This window comes from Paramacrobiotus metropolitanus, unplaced genomic scaffold (assembly GCF_019649055.1).
Source record: "Paramacrobiotus metropolitanus isolate TYO unplaced genomic scaffold, Prichtersi_v1.0 Parri_scaffold0000138, whole genome shotgun sequence".
In the NCBI taxonomy this organism is placed as follows: Eukaryota; Metazoa; Tardigrada; class Eutardigrada; order Parachela; family Macrobiotidae; genus Paramacrobiotus; species Paramacrobiotus metropolitanus.
The window spans coordinates 269388-290920 of NW_026570358.1; the positions used below are offsets into that span (position 1 = coordinate 269388).

The 21533-nt window shown below is 43.7% G+C and overlaps 3 protein-coding genes across 3 annotated transcripts; all 3 read left to right on the forward strand.

Moving 5' to 3' along the window:
* The first annotated feature begins 210 nt into the window (after nucleotides 1-210).
* On the forward strand, nucleotides 211-2553 carry LOC129599110 (transmembrane protein 151B-like). The gene is made up of 3 exons (XM_055497249.1): nucleotides 211-365; nucleotides 605-1181; nucleotides 1591-2553. The coding sequence occupies exons 2-3, from the start codon at nucleotides 614-616 to the stop codon at nucleotides 2115-2117; spliced, it is 1095 nt and encodes a 364-aa protein (XP_055353224.1). The 5' UTR covers nucleotides 211-365; nucleotides 605-613; the 3' UTR covers nucleotides 2118-2553.
* A 2027-nt stretch (nucleotides 2554-4580) lies between these two features.
* Nucleotides 4581-6559, forward strand: LOC129599134 (uncharacterized). Its single transcript, XM_055497275.1, has 2 exons — nucleotides 4581-4827; nucleotides 5736-6559. The coding sequence occupies exons 1-2, from the start codon at nucleotides 4713-4715 to the stop codon at nucleotides 6230-6232; spliced, it is 612 nt and encodes a 203-aa protein (XP_055353250.1). The 5' UTR covers nucleotides 4581-4712; the 3' UTR covers nucleotides 6233-6559.
* Nucleotides 6560-11087: 4528 nt separating this feature from the next.
* On the forward strand, nucleotides 11088-12822 carry LOC129599130 (uncharacterized). The gene is made up of 4 exons (XM_055497271.1): nucleotides 11088-11392; nucleotides 11774-11904; nucleotides 12006-12090; nucleotides 12517-12822. The coding sequence occupies exons 1-4, from the start codon at nucleotides 11088-11090 to the stop codon at nucleotides 12785-12787; spliced, it is 792 nt and encodes a 263-aa protein (XP_055353246.1). The 3' UTR covers nucleotides 12788-12822.
* Nucleotides 12823-21533: the final 8711 nt, after the last annotated feature.

Sequence of the window (21533 nt, forward strand, 5' to 3'; positions counted from 1 at the left end):
CGCAGCATGTGAACAGTACTTCCTGTCGCCAGACCGCTAGCATGTGCAGAGTTAAAGAGACGGCTGTATAACAACAGAACTCAGTGGAGCCAAAAGTGGTCGATATTTCCGTCTGTTATTATGACTCATCGCGTACTGCATGTACGCTCGCGCAGCAGCCAGTTCCTTGGTTTCTTAGGTTTGCTGCGCACACATACCAGCCGTGAAATGCCGGTGAAATGCTATTGCTTTACTCTTGTTATTACCTCGGCATATTCTCATCCCCTCATTTTATCTGAGCTTGCTATTTCAACCATTTAATTTAGTGCCTTTTTTATCTCTGCATTTTGTATTTTTATACAGCGTTTTCTTATACCAGAAAAGGGGTCAGTATAACTCTGTTTAACGTCAAACCCTTCCCAGCCTTTCGTGCATGTAAACGCTTCGTGGAAATGCTAGTCAGTACTGAGTACTCCCCATACGCTGTGTTAGTCAGCGCCGATTCCCTGAAAATTATAGTACGACTTCGCCATTTTGGCAGAAACGATTGCACATAAGCACGATAACATTAACGACGGTATAAAAAGCAACAAATCCATCTGAGCGCAATACACATTCCGAACAGGCAGTATTCATGCCGAATCCCAGCGCGCCCTCCGAAACGTCGATTACTGTTAACTCGTTCTTCGGCAATCCCGGCGATGACATTCCCCACCTGCATATGGAGATACCGCAAACCTCCACGGGGGCTTACCGCGACGATCCGCCCTCGTATAAGGAGGTCACGCACAACATGCCGCTGCTTGACGCGAATAGAGAAGAATTTTCCAAGGAACCCGCTAATCTCCCTCTGCCGCCATTGTACGAAGATCTTTTTGGGCCCGGGCAACCGTCAGCGTTTGTCCCTCCTGAAGGACGGGACTGGGAAGATCCCGGAGTGGCCTGTGACGAATTTTGTAACCCCATGAACTGCTGCCGCATGGTCGTGCAGTGCGGTATTATCATGGGGATCGTCTTCCTGGTTCTGGCAGGCACTACGCTGACCCATGAAACGTGGCCGCTTTGGGCCGGGGGCGTGCTGTTGGGAGTGTTCTATTTGTGGTACTTCATCGATACTTGCTGCTATAATTCCAATATGAAATTCCTCAGCAATGTCTTGTCGCTGGCGGAACTTGACCAACATGTGCAGAGCGTCCGATCAGGTACGATTTAATCAAATCGCCCGTAACCGATTTTTTTCTGTAACTAGCAATTAAATTTAAGTAAGCTGAAGCAGCAAATTTTCAATGGCACGAGCCGGGCTAAAACACTAAAATATTTAAAATATCGAGACGCAGAAAAATTAAAATTTACTGAATTTAGGACAGTATTCCCTTCTGCTTCATATGATTTCTGATACTCTGTACTGAGTAACCTGTATTCATGTAAAGCGTGCGCATGTAAGCGCAAATAAGATTTTCTAAATGAAGCTTAGAAAACCGGTTTACTTGTGTAACCGGAGTAAACGTCGGTTTTGCCGTTAAAAACTTCACCAATTTGCGATGGAACGTGTCCTTGATTAAACATGTCCTTAGACTATGGGTTGGATTCCAATTACTTTTGTGGTCGTAGCAAAGGCGGAGATTGCATGGCACATGGAATGCTACCACCACGAGACGCGCACACGCACGGTGACCACCGGTAGTGGAAGCAATCGCCACACCCGCACGGAAACATACACTGTCAAAGTGACTACTTGGAGGGGAGATAAACCTTTCGAGTACGCCTCGTGCGAAGAGGTCTCCAGTCCTCAACAACTGGATAATATCGAAGCTTTCAAGCAGACGCGAATTAAGTTCTCCAAGCAGTTCGTTATGGCCGACAGCGCAACACGAGCGGCTTTTGAAGGGCAGCGCGATGAGTTTGTCGCCGCCAACCGCCATCGGGACCGACAATACAGCTTGACTGAGTCGTTTGAGATTGCCGGGTTTGAGAAAGCCCTGATGGCTTCGACAACCGAGGAGAAGCCATTCTTTTTACAATGTCACTGGTATGTTCTAGCAGTCTTGCTGCTGCTGGAACTGCCGTTCAGTCTGATGATCAAGATGCAGTCACGGCGTATGGATTATGCGTACGTAAAAAAGCTCGGAATATGGTAGAAATAATAGAGTTTAAGTTGTTCTTCACTGATATTGAACATTGCTTAACCTTATTGAACATTATTGAACGGCACGGATGGCCACTGCTTCTTGCCCTAAGCCGGTCAGTGGAGAGTCGCCACTGGCGACGCATAAAAGCGGCAACTTCCCGTTGCGGATTTCCTCTCCCGCCCACTATTTGAATCAGAGGAGCTGGAGCAGCAGGCGTCCAGGATGGGACCGGATGTCAGATGGAAGGCGTAGTACATTTAGCTAGACGTTCTTTGTTGTTCGCTTTGTCTCGTGGCTTTCTGCCTGTTGTTTCCAGTGAATAAGGCATAGCTGCGTCATGCGTGTGTTCAGGCGGTGATTTGCGTTTGCTCTCACGCGCGTTGCTATTCAATGATGTTCGCTCCAGTGGGCAGAGTCGTCCACCAGGGAATTTTTTATAAAAATCCATCCCCCATGCACGTGTTTTGATTTGTTCTACACACCAGCAATTAGGAACAATAATGTAGATAACAAGTGCCTATGGAATAGTATGATTTGCGTACGAATTGCAATTGCAGTTGAACTGAGATTCGTTGTAGTGACTTGTACAGTTGTACTTGTATCGTATTCCTTCTGTAGCGAGTTTCTGAAATACCTAAACGTGTACTGTGCAGTTTGACCAAATTCGCAGGCAGGTAAAATCACATCAGTGTGGGTTATCTGCTCGCTGTACGACAAGGTTCGAAACACCTACCAGCGCTGGGTGGATACACCGGTGGATCTGAGGCAAGGAGCTACCGTTCGGCACTGGCTTAACCTGTACGCTATAATACATGCGCAGGAGCAAAGACGTTGCACCTGTGGCACTTACCCTGTATCATTACAAACGATTACACAGTAGTTTTCGAATTGAATTTACTCCTTAACACATTCTGAATCTGATGCAGCCATAAAAAAGTAAGAGCTGCGTAAATAACATTTGACCAAATTTCCCCAGCTGATCCGAATTTAAATAATATAAAACAAGAAAAACTGACTATTTATCATACTATTTTGATCCTAGGTACAAGGGATTCGGGGTGGGTGGATCTGTGAAATTGTGGGATGATGTTGATTGGAAGACTGTGGATATTTCCTCGTTAACTAAGCTGGCCGTACACTCTCTGGCTACTGATGAAAGCCATCCATTATATTTCTTTTTATATGCCGGAAAAAAGGCTGGTATTCAGTCTGCAGGGTTTTGGATGATATTTTTATACGTATGATCCCATCGACAATGAACACCATTGTGTTATGTTGTATGTGTTTTGTTATAGCCGACAGTGACAATTTAAAATAGCGAATAGTAACCAATAGGGAATAGAAATTAAACTACAGAGTAATTTTCATGGCATCTATCTGTTTCATATTACTGTAATTTTTTTTGTTTTGATTATGGATATGTGACCGCGCTTCCTGCTCTAAATTGGATGGCAAAAAGCTTATTAAAAAATTTCTCAGTTGTCCCAGAACCAGCGTATTTTTAATTATTGCCATCCAACAACATTCTGAATGTCTGACATCGCCAGGTAAAAAATTATTAGAAACCAGTCAAAACCGCAAAAAATTAAATTATCAACACTAACCTTGCTTTTGGCAGCAGAGCATAGGAATGCGTGTAGCCAGCGGGATACAGTTTCATTAGGCAAAAGAGCAGGCAGACTTTTAGTACTCGTACTGTATAATACTACAGAGTACTCTACTATACATGTACAAGGGTGTACAGAAACCATAGTTGTAACTATTATCGGTGCTGCACATCGCTGCGTATTATGTGCGACACTTGTTTTACATGTGCTAGATTCTTATGCTTGTATCACGGAGAAACTTTAGAAGATTCTAGTGTTAATTTGTATTTGCTGCAGTCTTTCGCGATCAGTGTCCAGTCAATGTGGTATTTACGAAACTTATGGTTGTCCATAGAGTCGGTCCAGATGACATACAGTAATCAAGCAGGTATCTGCACCAGCACTAATCTGTTGCTAGTTGCGTAATTGCTGTACTTCTGCTAATGCTTATACAACCTTGAGTATCGTATAAAGGCTTGCGATCCTTCTAAGCGATCCGTTACGAGCGAAGGTCGGCGTACTTTTACCAGTATCTGACACAGGTATACAAGCGTAGCAGCTACGATGGAGCCACTGCTAAAGAGGTTACCGATGTGCCCTGGCATCGGGACTACGAGTACGGAGTACCTGACTAACTCTAGACGTTTTATAGGCGCAATACAAAATGTCCAGATTGGTTTACGGTATTGTACATGTACTGTACATAGCAATGCTCCGGAAACAATAAAATACGTTAAACGGTAGGTAAGATCAATACGTTGCACTGCATCTGGTTTTTCAAGTACCGCCTCACTGTTAATGCTGAAGGCTGTCGATCAACAGCTCATATAGTTTTACAGCGTACAGTGGCGTGCTCTATGCAGTCTACGTAAAATATTCCTTTGGACGTTCCGGGCAACCTGTTCAGTTTCTGGTACAACAGCATTATTTGACATCGCCAGAAGGAGCTGCTACTCTAAAACAGAGCAACGTAAGAACCGGTTTACGCCCCGTTTTTGACTGCTAAACTGACCGTACGATGCAGAACCTACGGAATTTTCCTGAAGATGCCGGCAGTCTGCTGGCACTTAGCATTGTGCAAGTCCTGTTGGCAATTGCGGGATTCGCCGCAAATCTCTACAACTTTTTCTACGGTAAGAAAGGTTCTAATCTACTGTCACTATTTTATTTTCGGCAAGCTCTTCTAGCATTTCTCTGCACCAAAACTGGATATAACGTTATATCTAAGCAGCCGATAGCCCTCTAAAGCTTACATCCCCGACTTTCGTCTTAAATTTCAAGATATCCAAATAATTTATTTGCTTGATTTTCCTTTAACCATTAATACGGGGTTGGCCATACCGTTTTGGTTTATTTAGAAGCTTTGAAGAATAATGTAGTTATCGAACTTGTATGGGGTAAGCAGAGTGCCAAATATGGGTATATTCAGTTGGTGCTAATCTAATTTCCACTGACTTTGGCGCATAAACCGGCGTTACTCTTCGTGTCGGCTCTCTGTTCCACAGGATATGATGGTGGCGCTGGCGTTAAATATAACGTTGCTTTATTTCACGCCCTTGCGTTTGTAATGATGTCATCTATGAGTCGACTAGGTAGATACCTTAATCGATTATCCTCCAAGCAATCGATAGCACCCGTGGGTGTCAACAATTTCGATCTATTCTGCACCTGTATCCCAGGTGGTACAAGCCGACCTACAAATTTATAGGCTTAATTCGTAGCCTGGCTTGTACTGTATATCGAACGAAGAAGCAAACACTAGCTTTAAGGGCCCAACAATTCATAGCAGCCCAACAATTACTCGTAATACCAGCAGACAGCAGCTAATAACATACGGTATAATAGGACGTTTTTGTATCACAGAACATCGGGCAAGAATAAAAACGTTTCGACCTGATTCCAGAGGTAGATCCGAGAATTTTGCTGAGAAAATATACCACATTAACTTTCCGATTTATTGTATTTATACCAAAAAATTGTTGCATTTGTAAATAACTTCCAGATTTGAATCTATGTACACCTGTATATGATTTGCTTTCAGGACTTCTGTTTTCTGCCCACATTTTTCCGGTGATGCAAACGCTGGCCTTCGTCTTCTTTACGATCCCATTGTATGGGATGCAGCTGTTATGGGGTGTCGGCTCGGTGGTGGCATGTGTGCGAGTGTTTTGTGGCAACAGAAATTTAATGTTCGTCGGAGAAGATCGGGAGATTAGTAATTGCGTTGGCCGAGCCTGTGTCGTGTACCTGTTCCTCATGGTTATTGTATGGTTCTTCGCGGTCGCTTCTGGCGCCCAGCCCTTCGTTGCTTCGCTTGGCATGTGGGGCTCAGTCCACCACGCGTTCCAGACCGATCTTACCGGACATCTGGTCATGCTGGGAATGGTTCTCGCGCTAATTGCCGGTATAGTCGTGGAAGAGCTTGTCATCTCGCGAAGTGTTTCCGTCGGAAACGATCTCATCTACATCGATAATAATCACAAGCTTCTTGCCCGAGTCGAAGAACAAACCGGGTCACCGCCACCGGAGACCGTCTAAATGGGGACCGCGATCCAGAACCAAGGTGCCCATTAAGCCGTTATTTGGAGCCATGGTTCCACCGCTGAGTTTGCCGTTGATAACCCTAAGAAGGAATATTTTACGATATTACTGCTTGCACTGTACTATGAACATTTCAGCTTTAAAATGCGAGAATAGAATGCACCAGGCGTTTCCATTCAGTACATAATTGTGCACAACATCAATATAACCACATCGCCTTTTAATTACGCCTTTTGTTTTCCGTAAATTTAATTTTGTTGTTTGCGATTTGGCTTTTCATTCCTACGGTTGGTAGTTTAATAATTTATTATGACCAGCGTTATACAGTACATAATTTATTCGGATTTTGAAGGAAATGCTTCTGTAGCGTTACTGATGTTTAACTGCGCTGTTGTATTTTGTGAGATAAAAATATGCTTGAGCGGTATACATACTTGAACATCCATAAGCAAATTTTATATTTGTTATGATCCGCAATATAATATGCCACGCTTCAGATACTATCTTAGTAGAATTTCCGGTACCTTTTAACAATCACTTGCTGGTAAATGGTAGTAGAAGTAGCTAACCCGTTCTTACCGGACTGAAGTCGTTAGACCAACGACACCAACCCATCCGACGATAATTGGTGTACTTGAAGAACTTCTCCTTAATTTGGTTTTCAAAAATTGTGCCTGCAAGCTTTTCAGCTATGTAAATTAATTGCCCACAAAGAAAGAATGGAAGTAATCATGACTTTAAATTACGGTAGGGTCCGCTAACAATGTAAGCTGTTTATCGCTTCGACTGCCGCATAACAAGTTTAATTGGGTATGACACCGCAATGACTCGGCTCCTCTGCAGCAGTAGCGAAGCACATTGGTGCAAAGCGTTATGCATTCACATTTAAGTCGGAATAGTTGTTGAAATCGGTAATTGTAGTACAGTGCTTGTACTTCGGCAAAACGAAAGGTCACCTTCAAACCGCTTGTCTGGAAACGTTATCGGCTGAAAAAAAAACCATACTCCTAGTGCAAAGTCGTAGCTTTTTATCAATGATGAGGGCGGCGTTCCGTCTGTTTTTATTTCGATGAGTTCGCCGCATACATATATCCGCTGATCCAAGGCAAACGCGCAAGCATCTCGCCTTTTTTCAAAAGCGGTCCCATTGTTTCCCAAGTTTAAGTTTACATTCTCAAACGCCAGCATGTTTTCAAGGAACCTTAAGGGGAACAGCCCCCGAAAACGTAAATATCGTTGTTAAAGGCAAGCATGGCGAACTGAACTCGAATGCCGGGTAAATCTGGGAGGCTGCTCCATTCGGCGGTCATAGTATCAAAACATTCTACAAACATCGCATTCACAGCTGTGTCGCTAGTTGGCATCATAATATAAATTATCTTGTCGCCCAGCTGCACGCCGTCCAAAATCTGAAATCTTCCGAAATATAAAAATCGATGGCGGTCTGCCAAAAAAAAGACTACTTATGGTTTTATTGATGCTTGTACGCGTATGACTATGAGTAAAGTGCATGTCACAACGGACATACGAAGCGCGGATGTAAAAACACATTCACCGTTCACGAACCTATTCGGCACATCTAAACTGATAATAGTCGAAGGTGACGATGTATATAAAAGCAGCAAATGCTCATTACCATCCGTAAAAAAATCTTGTTATACATTGTAACGGCGTGGTTAAGCCTTTTGTCCTGTGAAAAATAAGGAACACGAAGACACGTTTGTTCGGCCAAATCCCACACTGCTGTTTCGAAGAAACTAGCGTTATCCAGATGGCCTCTACGTTCGGTCTGGCACAATACAGCGCTACTATTTAAAGCTGTAAATTTGAGCAAGTGCTGATTTTCTGCGAACTGCACCGGAAGCGGAAATGTTCTTATCGTATTAGTAAAAGGGGGAAATGTTTGTGCGTGATGATAAGTAACAGACGATGTAGTACGAGTAAAACCATCACTCGTGAAAACAGATTTTTGATGCAGCAACAACACAACTTGCTTGAAGTTCGCGTTTTCCGCTTTCGACAGCAGATGTTGCACTTGATCTGCTGAGATCCTGTCTTCGCGTGAATTCGAAGACAACGTTCAGTGCACTTGGCCAGATTTGGGTGAGTCAGAACCGGTATAAGAGGGGCGGAACCCTCGGCGACCAAGGTCATATACCGATTATAATTCATTTTGTTATCTTCCGCCTCGATTATTGTCATCCCTTTATACAAACATTAATCGTGACGACTGCTTATGAAATACGACAACTTCAGTATCATACATCCCAAGCTCCATATGTCTATTTTTCTTCCAGGGTTGTTCTGTTTAGCACCACTATCGTTCAGCGAAACAAAAGAATGCAGCATCTCAGGCGCCATATACCCAATAGTGCCTCGAAGATGGGTGAGATCTCAGATCTCAAGAACACGTACTTCGGTCCTGCATTTGCACTAAATCATCCATGTCACACAGAATTAATCTTTCATCGCCACCATGTATGGTCCGTATAAGACGTTTCCTGGTTTCAGATCTCCATGAATAAAAGCTCTGTTATGTAAATAGCTTAGTCCGTCGGCAATATCTTTTGCGTAACGCTTTACTACCGAATAATCGAGACGGTTTCCAGCTTGTTGCAGCTCTTTCATTCTAGTTCCAAGGTCTCCATTTAAGAAAGAAATTAGCCATTTCTTCCCCTACATCCAAACATCACAATAAATAGGTTAACCTTACCAGATCAAAATTCCATCATGAGCTCCACCAAAAAAGTAACCGTTACGTTACGCAATTCCATCTCCACCGAAAAAAGTCTCCCTGCATGTGGCGTGATAATTGTAATTTTAAAATATCCTACCAGGTATTCAGTATTAAAATCCAGCAGTAACTTCAGCTTGTCCTGCATTCGGTTAAACATTTCTTTATCATCCCAGTGGCCTTTCTTGTCTAGCTGAATGGCCTTTACTGCCACTTCGGTTTCCGCGATGTGATCCCCGCAGTCGGTAACAGCTGCAGTGTAGACAATCCCAAAAGAGGCCCTCCCAATACAATGTGCATTGTTGTAGCGATATCGACAAGTACAGTACTTCTAAGCTCAACCACGGTTCCCTCAGGCTCCATTTCGCAACGAAAAGTTTTACCTTCGTGTAATGATTAGCTAGCAACCGAAACCCTTACTCAAAAAAATAATGCGAGCTTATTATATTCTCTTGATAAGCAATCATACGTTCGAACTGCAAATCATTTTGTCTTGCATTATGCATTACATTCAGTGTAAAATACTACAAAGGTGCAGTACAAACTTGAAAATTACAGTTAACACAAAACCGTAACGAGTAACGACCCGTCGGCATCGATATGTTGATAGCAGACTTGGCCCATTTTCGCTTTTCCCACTTTCACCCCACCCCCACCTTCACAGTTTTATTCCCAGCCCAGCCCACCTCCGGCTACTCAAATTTTCAGCCCATCTCACCTTTTGGACCTCATTTCCATCCCCATTTTTTACAGGCTCAGCGTCGTTAATTTCGCAAGTTTTTCCGCATACCATAGAGTTGCTGGGCGAAAAAAAATTTTGGTTCCCAAGAAAATATGTTTACTTATTGATAAAATCCGCGCGGAGCCTCTGAAAATTTCAGTTTTGGAGCTCAGATGGTGCATTTTACATGCTCTAGCCTGAAAAACAGATGAAAATATCAACATTTTTTTATTTTTATTTGTTTTCTGGATCCCATCCAACTTTCAACAATCCCAGCCCATCTCACCTCATCTGCGGCTCTTTCCCACCTCATCCTCATTTCACCCAAAGGTGAGATGGGCTGGGAAAAATGGGAAAAAATTTCACCTCCACCAAAAGATGGGCCAAGTCTGGAACTTGATAGCTAATACTAGTAATTATCAGCAAAACGCCGCTTATCGTTCGGTACTGTTATGAAATTATAACATTAGCACATGCCTACTATCAGTGAACATTAATTTTAATAATCGCGTTGATATCTGAAGTTACCTGGGTTTTGCTATCTGCAAACATGTCGTATACCACTTTACCAAGCACTGTGTGCTGTGGCACTTTGGGCGCTCTGAAATACCTGTTGACAGCTTGCTGTTGACACTCAATTCAATCAAAATGGAGCAACTAAAATGTTGGAGTATGCGAGCACACGTTTAGTGATTGTTAATTTTTAAATTGGTTAAAAACAATTTGCCTGTTCTATTGGTGTCGCGACAAAAATGACCTTGACTCTTGGCCCCACATCTGCCTTCTGGGCACACGTCATAATTTCTAAACTCGATAATCATTCATTTTTTTGCAAAGAAAAGCGCAACACCTTTCTGATTGTGAGAAATCGAAAGCCAACCTGTTCGTTAAAATTTTTCTGGCTGTCATGGGTAAAAAGCTGCGCTTCCATGTTGGCACTATTGAATCGGCGGTGAAAACGCGGGATGATCACGAGTACCGGTAGCTGGCCAGATGCCGGTATAACTGCAAAGTGAATCGGGGGTCCTTAGAATTTTTCGATTTTTTCTTCGTAACAATTAAGCAGGCAGCGCTTCTCTGTCGCACCAGTGAGCATCATAATGATTGTTTAATAACTTAAATAACCCTACTCTAGCAACGGCTGGGAGTAAAATTTAAAAGCTGTGACAGCTCTTTTCCGGTATGTCCGGTATGAACTGAGCAAAGTGCGGCTTGACAAGTTCGGTTAAGCCAAGGCTGCCACTGCTAAGCCTCTACCAGAAGCGTTGATGCCCTTCGCACTTCACTTTTCTTGCTTGCCGCATCTCTTCGTTATTTTTATTTCTTCTTTTCGCTTTATAAGATCTCCGAAAAGGTACTTTAGGCATCTGATGGTATTTTAATCCATTCGCTTTACTATGGATCCGCTGGGTGAGTATCCTTTTGAGAACTCGTTAGACAGCGACGGAGTGCTGAACAATGGAAACATTGTGTTAGTTCTGCAACACAACGGAGAATGGTGGCTGGGATACGTTCAGGATGTCGATGGTGAAAATCTGTTCGTGAATTTCGGCTCCACAACTTCTCCCGCCTGCTGGATGCATTCGCGTCAGGTTTGGCCACATCCCCTTATGGACAAGAGCACATATTCCATTGACAAAGAAATCAAGGAGAACGGCAGTTTTATGGTGCGGGTAGCCTTGCGACGGGAGGACCATGGACCGTACATATTTCGGCCAGCAAGCCTTATTTTGCCAACGGTGAGCAAAGGTCTGCTTTATGTCAGACTGGATGACATGGTTCCATCTCTTTGCATGGCTGTGCGTCTGTGGCAGATTACCCATTATTACAACCTCAGTCAACCTCTGCCGCTTGCTAAATTCAATTCAAACGGCTTGTATTGCCGCAAGTATGTAGTCCCCATAAAGGACGCACGGCTTAAGCCATTGGATGTTGACAGCATGAGAAAGTGTGTCGCACGTGCTGGATCATCGTCAACACGTTATGGGATAAAAAGTCCCATCACACACCGTTTCTTCGTTAGGTTGGGCAACGATCAGCTAACATTTGTTAGTGTGCAATGTGAAGCGGACTATGCGCATAGATGGGCGGTTTGGGATGAGGAGCTCTTGGCTACGGCGTGTGAAGAATATTATTTGCCTGGCAAGCTATTACTTTCGAGTGACGTGCTATTTTTCGAGCAGTCTTCCACCGAAGGATCTGTCTGCGACGAAGGTCGGTTATTTTTAAGTAGACTTGAAATCTTTCAAAGTTTTGCAAGCCTTGCCAACATTTAAATTTTGAGTAAATCAGAAATGTAAATGCACCGGTTGCAGATTGTGGGATTTTCGATTTATCGTTGGACGTATTAGCCGAGATTCTGTATAGTACCGACTTGCACACTCAAGCGAGGCTAGTGCGGTGAGTGGGATTTCCCAGTGCCTGTATCGCTTGGGAAAACAGGGCGGAAAAAGCACTTCAGTATGCATGCATTTTCGAAAGTACTGTAGCTTCCAAAGCTGCACTACGCTACCATTGTAAAGCTCCTTTCTGTACTTGTCGAAATCGCCAGGACTGAACCATCAACGATGCGCGTATGAGTATGTACTTATTCGATATGTCTGCAGGGAATTCTCTTAAGTCATAATAATTAATTTAAAAGAAGTAAGGCACTGAACTAATACAACTGTATACCAATTTCAAAAGTCTTTAATAACTGATATAAAATTTGGACATAAACGAGCAACTCAGTTGGGATGGCACATTGGCAGTGTATCCTCGCGGCTCGCGCAAAATAATTTGGACAGAATATTTTTCAACCTAGTCCTCATAGCTTGTTAACTGTAGGGTCTGTCCACAGTGGTGGGAGATCTTGGCTGACCATGAAGGGAAACGGCACATCACCGTGGACATTCGCAGGTTCATCCCATGGTCGCACACCAGTATGTACCGCTTGGCCTGGTGTATGGATCACAAGTTGACACGGCAAACGGAAACCGTCACCTTAATCGATCTTTCGATGCCACGCGACCTGGTGGCGGGCGAACTCTTTCTCCACTTGCAGCTGCGGTACGCTCATGTCCGCTGGATGAAAGTGCAATATCGGATTCCGGAATAAGGCAGCTTACCTCTCTGTGAACAGAAATAACTGCGTCTGCGATCGATTTAGATGTTTTTGTGTCTGGTGTGAGTGCGGCTGTAGCCATACTATAAGATTTTTCTGATTTAAAGATTTTGCTAATATTTAGCCTATTACTGACGGCGTAGCAACCGTTGATTGTCTGGAGACTGGAAGATGTAATATGCGCGTTGTGTTAACAGAGTCATTGTTCTTGTGGTCATGAGTGACCGACTCATGACCTATTCTAGTACTGTTGGCTCCAAGTGATCCGATTTTTGCTTTGTTCTGCAGTTCGTTTTCGGCTGGTAACCGAATGCAAGTAAATGATTATAAGTTTTTCGCTGTGCTGTTAAATTTTTAGAACAATTGTCCCAAAACTCAACAGACTAAAACTTCGATAACAATAAGTACAGATACACGTAAACCTGGTTTTTCAAACAAGGCACGTTGCATTGTTTATATTTTGCAGTTAGTAGCCGCCAAAAACTCTTGATGCCCTTTAGCGCAATTTAACTTACCTTGTTGTTCTCCACTCGCAAGCGTTGTATTTACGCGGGAATGTTCATTTCGGAAATTGTACAACCATATTATTTTGTACTTTGGTAAAAGAAATCTTAATCAAGCCACTTATCAAAAAATGTTCATGGTTGAAATATCGATTTTTCTAATTCAAATTTCAGCATCGTAGTTTTCCATCTGTGACGAAGGCGAAAAACCGTCGATGAGGTCACAGCATACAAAAATGCGCTGGTCCAAGACAATCGCGCACGCATATCTTCTGTTCTCCAAAAGTTCTTCTGTTCTCAGTTCTTCCCAAATTTTAGTTGACGCAAACATGTTTTCACGGAGTCTTGAGGCGAATAGCCGTCAAGCACATACACATGTATGTCGTCTTTAAAGGCTAGCATGGCGAATTGACTTCAAGGTCCAGGTAAACCGGGGAGGAAACTCCTTTTTCCGGTCACGGTGTCAAAACATACCACGTGCATCGCCTTTATAGCTGTCCTGCTGCACCGTTGCACCCACTGACATGACAAGGCTTGGTAGTAATTTTAAGATCTGATTTTTACTAAAACGTGTTTTGTAATAACTAACTAGTGGTGGTTGTTAACCACATCACTGCATAGCGCGAGCTACAGTACCACTGGGTCATGGTACTGAATGTGTGGAATCGGAAAAGTGTGCCGTGACGCTCTTCGTTGCGTCAGACAAACTTTTTATTCTTGAGGATCAGTTAATAGTAGCATCTCGCTGCGCTCGATACAAATTAAAAGATTGCATAATTAGTTAGGTAGCCTTTCCGGTGGATTGTACGAGTATCGTTCTGTTCACTCGATATTTTTCGACTTAAACAGTACTATTCTGTGGCACAACAAAATTAATTAGGTCGGGTATACGCGCAAGAGAATTCATATTGTCTCCAGCACAAGCTACACCATTGCTGCGCTGGTGCAGCCTGCGCCACACCTGCTGCCATGCTGGTCTACAAACATTCATTGACCTTAGCGACTTGGCTTTCATACTGGACGTAGTATAATATTCCCTCCAATCGGTGCGCACCTCGGGATTCTGCTTTCCAAACTTTCTGCGCATTTCGAAAATTTCGGAGCCGTGAAATATCTCAGGTTATGTTTAAAGATTATCGTTATTCGATTAATTAGCGAAGAAGAAGTGATCGCTTCCCGGACGCAAAGTCGCATAATGATCTAGCGCTTGAACCCCCATTCAGCATGTCCACTGTACCGCTTAATTTCCTGTAGTTTGAGGGTGGTTTTCCGTCCCGAGTGTTCATGCTCAGTTGGTCCGAGACTGATAGTAACTTATGCACATCTGCACTCTGTTGCTATAGGCTTCGGCTGATCACGCCATTGTCCTTTCGCTCCAATTACAGTACTGCTGCATTACTTTTATCATGATGACCATGTAAACACGGATTCGCCCGACCTGTTTTTGAGTGTTTTATTGTGACCGAAGAAGCATAAATCAGGAAACGGATGCATTAAATAATTTAGTCTTTGACTTGCGGTAATATATCAAGGACTTCAGTGCCGCATCCGTTAGTAACTTGCCCATTTACTGATTAAATAAGCACGGCAGAACGAGTAGCCTCGCAGATGAAGGATTCAATGCCGATTTTATCATAACCGATTTCAACCACCTAAGTCCATAATTTAGCGTTAATATACTACTCTCACCAGCCAGGATCAGAACTTAATCTGCCATTCCGCAGATAGCACACAGTAGTGCATTATCCCAACCGCTAAATTTCCCTTAATTTTCTCCTTTTATCTGGCCCTTCTACCTATGGAGTACACAATTATGGCGGTTTATCTCTTTCGAGAACCCAAACGGAGCGAACGTGAGCTGAATCACGGAAACACGGTGTTGGTGCAGCGTATGGCCGGCGTTTGGTGGCAGGAATATATCCAAGACATCACCGATACTGGCGACTAAATGTTCATTTACTTCGATTCAGCAACGGTCAGTGCTGCCTGGATTCATGCCCGTCACATCTGGGCCCACCCGCTGTTGGACATGGATATCGTGACCCTTCACGATCAAATAGAAGAGAAAGGAGATTTGACCGTGCAGGTTGCGCTACGGAATGAAGTAAACGGACCAAACGTCTTTCGCCCGGCACAACTCCTTGTGGCTTCCTATTGCTCCTGGAGTTCTTACGCTAGACTGGATGGTGAACTGCGCCACAGCACCTCCCCGTCCACAAATGGCAGGTTGCCGCCGAAGCGGCTTTTCAAGGACCTCCTCTGTTGAACAAAAAGTTCACCAGACTACATTATCGCAAGCTTGTCGTACCGGTTAAGGACCCGCATTCCATCAAGGCTCTGGATGTAAAAGCCCTTTAGCGCTGTTTCTATCATGCTGCCGCTCTGTTCAAACCCGATAGAGAGCTCCCGGGCACCATTCCTCTCGTCAACAAGAATATCGCCGATCGGATGTTCGTATCAGTCGGAAATGCCTCGCTAAGCTTTGTATGCGCTCAACGCGATGCCAGACGTCCAATGGACGCTGCCATCTGGAATCACCGGTGTTTAATGCAGGCCTGGCAGAACTGTCGTATCGAACAATCTTTCGTCGAGAAGATGCCACTTCTGAAAAAATCTACAGAAAAGATCGGTGATCGTGGTTCCGACAGTAGGAAGTTCCATTGTGTGCAAACCCTCCAAAAGCAAAAAGGGGTGTTTTTATGAATATTTGCTATTTTGGCCATACTCCATATTCTTTGCCGAACATTAGTCTAATAATTCTGTCAAAGCATACTTTTTGCATTCGGTTTGGGTATGTACATCCAGTTCCAACAGAATTCCGTTCAGGACCGGATAATCCAACTCCCAGATCCTCCCATCTGCAAACAGCAGCTTTTTCATTAGTCCTTCATTAATATAACTCATTGCATGATAATACACGAATTAAAGAGATACAAAAACGAAACACCAACCAAATAAAACAAATCTACTTCATATACAACGCAATAAACTCGAAAAACAATGGCAGTTTCTTGGCTTACCGGCATTATACGGTGCTTCCAAATATGTCATCATCGATGCAGACACTGCATTACCGGGACAGTTTGCACCCTTGGAGCACGACGCTGTGTACAGGCTGGCCTGGTGTATCAGTGACGCTGTGATGTGTACACCAAAACTCTGACTATCAGACAGGCCATCACAACAAAGCCCTCTGGAGTATTTGTATCGGTATTAAAGGATTTACTAAGGGCCAAGAAGGTGCTCATGGATCTGATTATCATCCAAAACGGAACCAGTCGAGCAGGAGTTATCGGCGTTAACAACGGCCTGTCTGTTTTCGATCTCCCCACAGAATGGAAGTGTCAAGATATCGCCGAGCTGATCATCATTTGCCATAAATTGTTACTAAAGAATTACACTATAGATAATGTTGCTGCTGGTATGAGGTGGATTTTACATAAAGGTGACGTGCATAGATGCTAGTACGTACGTTCTTACCTATAATTACTGTACCCCTTCACCTACGTCACTGCGGTTGTTCAGTTACTGCTATCTGTGATTCGCCTGTTCTCATCTTGATAGCGATATATCTCTTGCTCCTAGAAGTCTATATAAGATCGTGCTTCCTGTGATAACGGCATCAGTCTCGATCACTCTAGACTGGCAACTTACTTTTAACTTCCCTTGTGTTGTGCATATGATTGTGCGTTAGCGAAGTAAAGCATCTTCTGTGGTTATCGACGTTCGTAATTAGCTTCGGATTATAGCGTGGTAAACACGGTATGCTCGTGCTTCGTCCGACCCGCATGTGTATCGACCAGGAGTTAGAAGTATATCTCAGCACAATTGCTTAGGGATTTCTGAAGGTTCGTGTTCCTGATTATTCCATCCGTTCTTACTGTAACAATTGATTTGGGAGTTGTTCTACCCACTGAGCAAGGCAGGGATAGTGACTACGACAATCCCGTCCGGAGAGTCGTTAGTCAATCCGTACTTCTTAGTACCGTTGGCAGTCACATAATACGACATGGCGCCCAACGATGGTTCGTAATTTTCCCGATGTTACAGTAAAATTGTGGATGGAAATTTGATGGTATTTGCGTGTGTCAGTGTGTTGTGGTCCGTAGAAAGGCGTCGAACCGAAAGGTACGCCGAAGGTGGCTGAGCTTCCTCGCCAAGGGTTTTATTTTAAAGCGAGCTTCCTCGCTAAATGGGTGTGCTTCCACACCCAATAAATTTAATAATTGAATTCGGACCGAAATTCGCGCAGTAATCAGTAGTCGAAACCTTAAAGGTCGGCTACGGTGTTTTGCGGAAAGCAGATAAAAGTGGGTAATTTCCGGGTTGTCTGCGCAAAGCAGTGACCGCGGTGAATAAAGTGTAATCAGCAGCGTCAGCGTGCCTGGCTTGCAGTCAGACAGTGGCTGTAGATAAAATCAGGGCTTAAGCCATTGTCAGTGGCAAGCCTAGATAAAATCTTCAGCAGTGCAGAACAAAAGGCAAGCTGAAATCGGTAGCCAAATCAGTAGTCAGTGATAGCTGGCTGCGAAAACGTAAACAAACCAGGTAGTCGGTGACTGACCTGAACCCGTAGGAAGTAAAATTTAACAGTGGAATAAACCGCAAAGGTTATCCGCAGTAAATAATCATAGGAATACGGCAATAAGTGCTGTTTGGTGTTTCAAACCTAAAAGGTGAAACACTGGACAGTTAAACTGTAGCACAATCGCTGCTGTGTGTTGTAAGCGTGTTTGGGCACAATAGCCGAAGATACGTATTGTAGTTGACTTGGGTAGATTAACCGCAAAGGTTAACTACCAAATAACAGCTACATAATGTCGGATAAAATAAATGAAAATAATACAACGCAGTTGGTCACAATTGACCCGAAGCGTGTGATATTAGGTCCATGTGAGGCAATATCACAACAGAAAAAATTTAAATTTAATGCGGAAGTAATTCCTTTGGGACTGATGTACGAGGCGTTGGGAGTTGAACCTCCCAGCCAGCCAAAAGCTTTTTGCGGACAAACCTGGATTGACTACCAGGAAATCGGACAGTTTTCAAACCCGAAACCTAGAGCACCGTTCTACTACCGTGGTTGGGTAGAATCAGAACAGTGTATACCGGAAACATATCTGGATGTTTCCGAAGAAGAGTTTAACGAAGCGGTTAAACGGGCAAATCAACAATTGCCTGAGTGTAAAAAGAAAATGGAAGAGCGAAGAGCAGTAGTATCTGCTAGCGGGCAGCCGCAGCTTCCAGAACCGACTCGTCAGTCGGAAAGTACACAGAACTTGTCGAATGTAAACGCACAGACAGAGGCGACTGGAAGTAAGTCAGTACAGGAAGCTGACATCCCGGTTGAGCAGCTAATTCAGGTAGATGATCAGCGTGAAGTGGTATCAGAAGGCGCAAAGCCAATAGATTTTTCGAAAATTACAAGAGAATCGACGGCACAGTCGCCGATATCCGATGAAGAAAACTTCCTGTCAGCGGCCGTTTCACCGGAACGCAATCAGATGAATTTTGAACTTGATCAGTCGTTCAACGAAGATCTGGCTATAAGCGGCAATATTACGGCAGAGTCGGAAGTGATGGTAGTTCATCCTTCGCAGTCGTATTTGAGGAAAATTCTGGCAGAAACAGATTTCGCTCCTCCCGATAACGCTTTTATGGAAAAAGTGGTGCAGGTTGATAAAGCACTTGAGGCGACAAAAGCGGATAATGATGTTGCCCTTGTAGCACGGCAGTCAACCGGCACGGTGTTTAAGAGTATTCGCAAACTGATCGGCTCTTTTAACAGCAGTGTTCAGTCCATGGGTCAGATTCGGCAGTTGAATACTGATCTGGAAAAAGAACAAGAAGATAAAAATTTTTTTCGTGCAAAGTACAACGAAACGCGCGTTAAGCTTAACGAAGCGGGCGAAGAAATATTTCGTTTAAATGAAAAAGTTCGGTCAAACGAAAGAAATTTATTGAATCACCGGGATAACATGAATGAATTAAAGGGTGAGCTGGATGAAATTTATAAGGAACGAGACCTGTTGAGAGATGTAAATCGCAGACTCGAAACTTACCTGGAAGACGCCAGGGGAGAACTGGAAGAGTTTCGAAACTCCGAGCTGGCACAGTCTCGGGATACCCAGTCCAGCGCGGCTTTAAAAACTGAAGTATCGTCATTAAAGGATCAACTCGATCAGGTTCAGGACGAACTAAAAAATGAAAAATACAATCATGCGAAAACGACGAAAAATTATAATGATATGGCTGTGCAGCGTAAGAAATTTTGGGATGAGCTGCAGGAATTAAAGCAGAAATTTGTACCAGAATCGGAACGGGTATCCAAACTGGAAGAAGAGTTAGCGATTTGTCGCTCCCAAAATGATTTTATGCATCAATCAGCGCGTACAGTGTTGTCAACAACCTGTAAAGATAATGAAGAAGCATTACAAGCACAAATAGCACAGTTGAAAGTTGATTACGCGAACGAAAAACAAGCGAAGGAGAAAGCGCAGAAAGACTATACTACTGCTAAAAATAAGAAATGCACAGCGTGCGATACGGCAAATACGGCTAAGGAAAAAGCGCAAGCTGCTGCTTATGAAAAACAGGAAGAAGTCACTCAGTTGAGGAGAGAAAATAATCAGCTGAACACGGCTCTGCGCGAAAGTGATCAAACGGTTAAAAATATGCAGACAGAATTTGCTGGTTTTCAACAGGAATTAATGCACTACAGAAATCAGAATGTACGTTACGCGGTGATCAAGCCGTTTACCAACCGGAAGTACCTGTCGGGACGGGTGAAGTCAGAGTACCTCCGCGTATGTCGCAATACGACGGGCAGAATTTTGGTCCTTCCGGACTGAATATATCCCAGCCGTATCAACAGGTGCGCCCCCCACCGGGTTCAATAATACTAGATAACAGTTCCGGTGCTCCGCTTGTTCCGGTGCATCTGCAGTCGCAGCCACAGGCTCCCATGCGTCCGATTTCCGCTGCACAAAACGAATCACGCGTTGAGAACCGGCACAGTGCATGTGGTAACGTGCATTCACAGCAGAATGCTCCGCCTGAAAATGTTGACAATAATGGTAATGTTCATCCAGGCGTGGTCGCTCATGGTGCAGTCTCACCTCGTGGTGGAAGTCCCGCTTTGTCAGTGTGTTCCAGTGCTTCCCTAGAATCGGCAGTACAGTTGTTAGTGGAGCAAAATAAAATAGCAACGGAACAGAACAAAGCACAAATCGAAAATCAAAGTAAAATGCTGGAGTTGTTAATTGCTCAAACTAAAAACTCTTCAAGAAGAACTGAAAAACTAATGCATTTACAGCCGTATGAAAATGCAAAGAAATCTGGTCCGATTGACCAATGGCTTAATAACGTCGATATGTGTATTCTGTCGAATGACTGGGATGATGAGAGGACGTGCAGAGCGGTAGCCGCTTCTCTCAGAAATAATGCTGCGATCTGGTTTAAAAAATTGTTTGAAGATAACCCAAACGAACAATGGATTACCTTCTTCCGTCCCAAACTGTTGAAACATTTTAATTCAGCTGTCACACCTGCTGAATTACGTCGTGAGATGAACGCCCGTATTTTCCGTACAGATGACACAGTTGCATCGTACACAGACAGCTTTCTGCACTGGTTTGAGGTACTGCAGATGTCTGAAGAAGAGCGTGTGGGTATCCTTTTGGATGGCCTAAAACAAAACAAAGAAAGCTGGTTTACGCAGCTGTACCCGCAGAATGTTAAAACTGTGGACGATATAACAGAACGGTTACAAAAATTAGAGACAATGGAAGTGTCTCTGAATTCCGAGAAAAGGACTGTTGCGCCTAACGCTGCGCAGAGAAATGGTGATTCGCGTAATTCAGGATATCGCGGGAATTTTAATAATAATAATAGTAATAATGGAAATTACCAGCAGCGTCAGTCAAATAGGAATTATGATCACGCGCCGCAGTTTCCTTACCAGAATGGTCATGGTGCGATGTATCAGCTAGCAACGCCGCAGATTGGTCAGTATTCGCAGTGGCAAACGCAGTACGGACAGTGTGATCCATTTAATTACCGCCCGAGCAATAATAATAACAATAATAATCGCGGAAATAATTTTTACCGTGGGAATAACAGCGGTGGTTTTCGACAGTCGTATCACGGAAACAATAATGTCAATCAAAACTCGCAGAATCCCGGTGCACCTGTAAACAACCAGTCGGCTTTTGATGAACGTAGAATTAATAAAGATA

What these genes read in the sequence shown, in the direction of transcription:
- LOC129599130 (XM_055497271.1), top strand. Translation starts at nt 11,088, where the DNA reads ATGGATCCGCTGGGTGAGTATCCTTTTGAGAACTCGTTAGACAGCGAC. An exon ending in AGGATCTGTCTGCGACGAAG is followed by an intron (nt 11,905 to 12,005) that starts GTCGGTTATTTT and finishes CACCGGTTGCAG; the next exon opens with ATTGTGGGATTTTCGATTTA. An exon ending in ACTCAAGCGAGGCTAGTGCG is followed by an intron (nt 12,091 to 12,516) that starts GTGAGTGGGATT and finishes TGTTAACTGTAG; the next exon opens with GGTCTGTCCACAGTGGTGGG.
- LOC129599134 (XM_055497275.1), top strand. Translation starts at nt 4,713, where the DNA reads ATGCAGAACCTACGGAATTTTCCTGAAGATGCCGGCAGTCTGCTGGCA. An exon ending in TCTCTACAACTTTTTCTACG is followed by an intron (nt 4,828 to 5,735) that starts GTAAGAAAGGTT and finishes ATTTGCTTTCAG; the next exon opens with GACTTCTGTTTTCTGCCCAC.
- LOC129599110 (XM_055497249.1), top strand. Translation starts at nt 614, where the DNA reads ATGCCGAATCCCAGCGCGCCCTCCGAAACGTCGATTACTGTTAACTCG. An exon ending in TGTGCAGAGCGTCCGATCAG is followed by an intron (nt 1,182 to 1,590) that starts GTACGATTTAAT and finishes TTGTGGTCGTAG; the next exon opens with CAAAGGCGGAGATTGCATGG.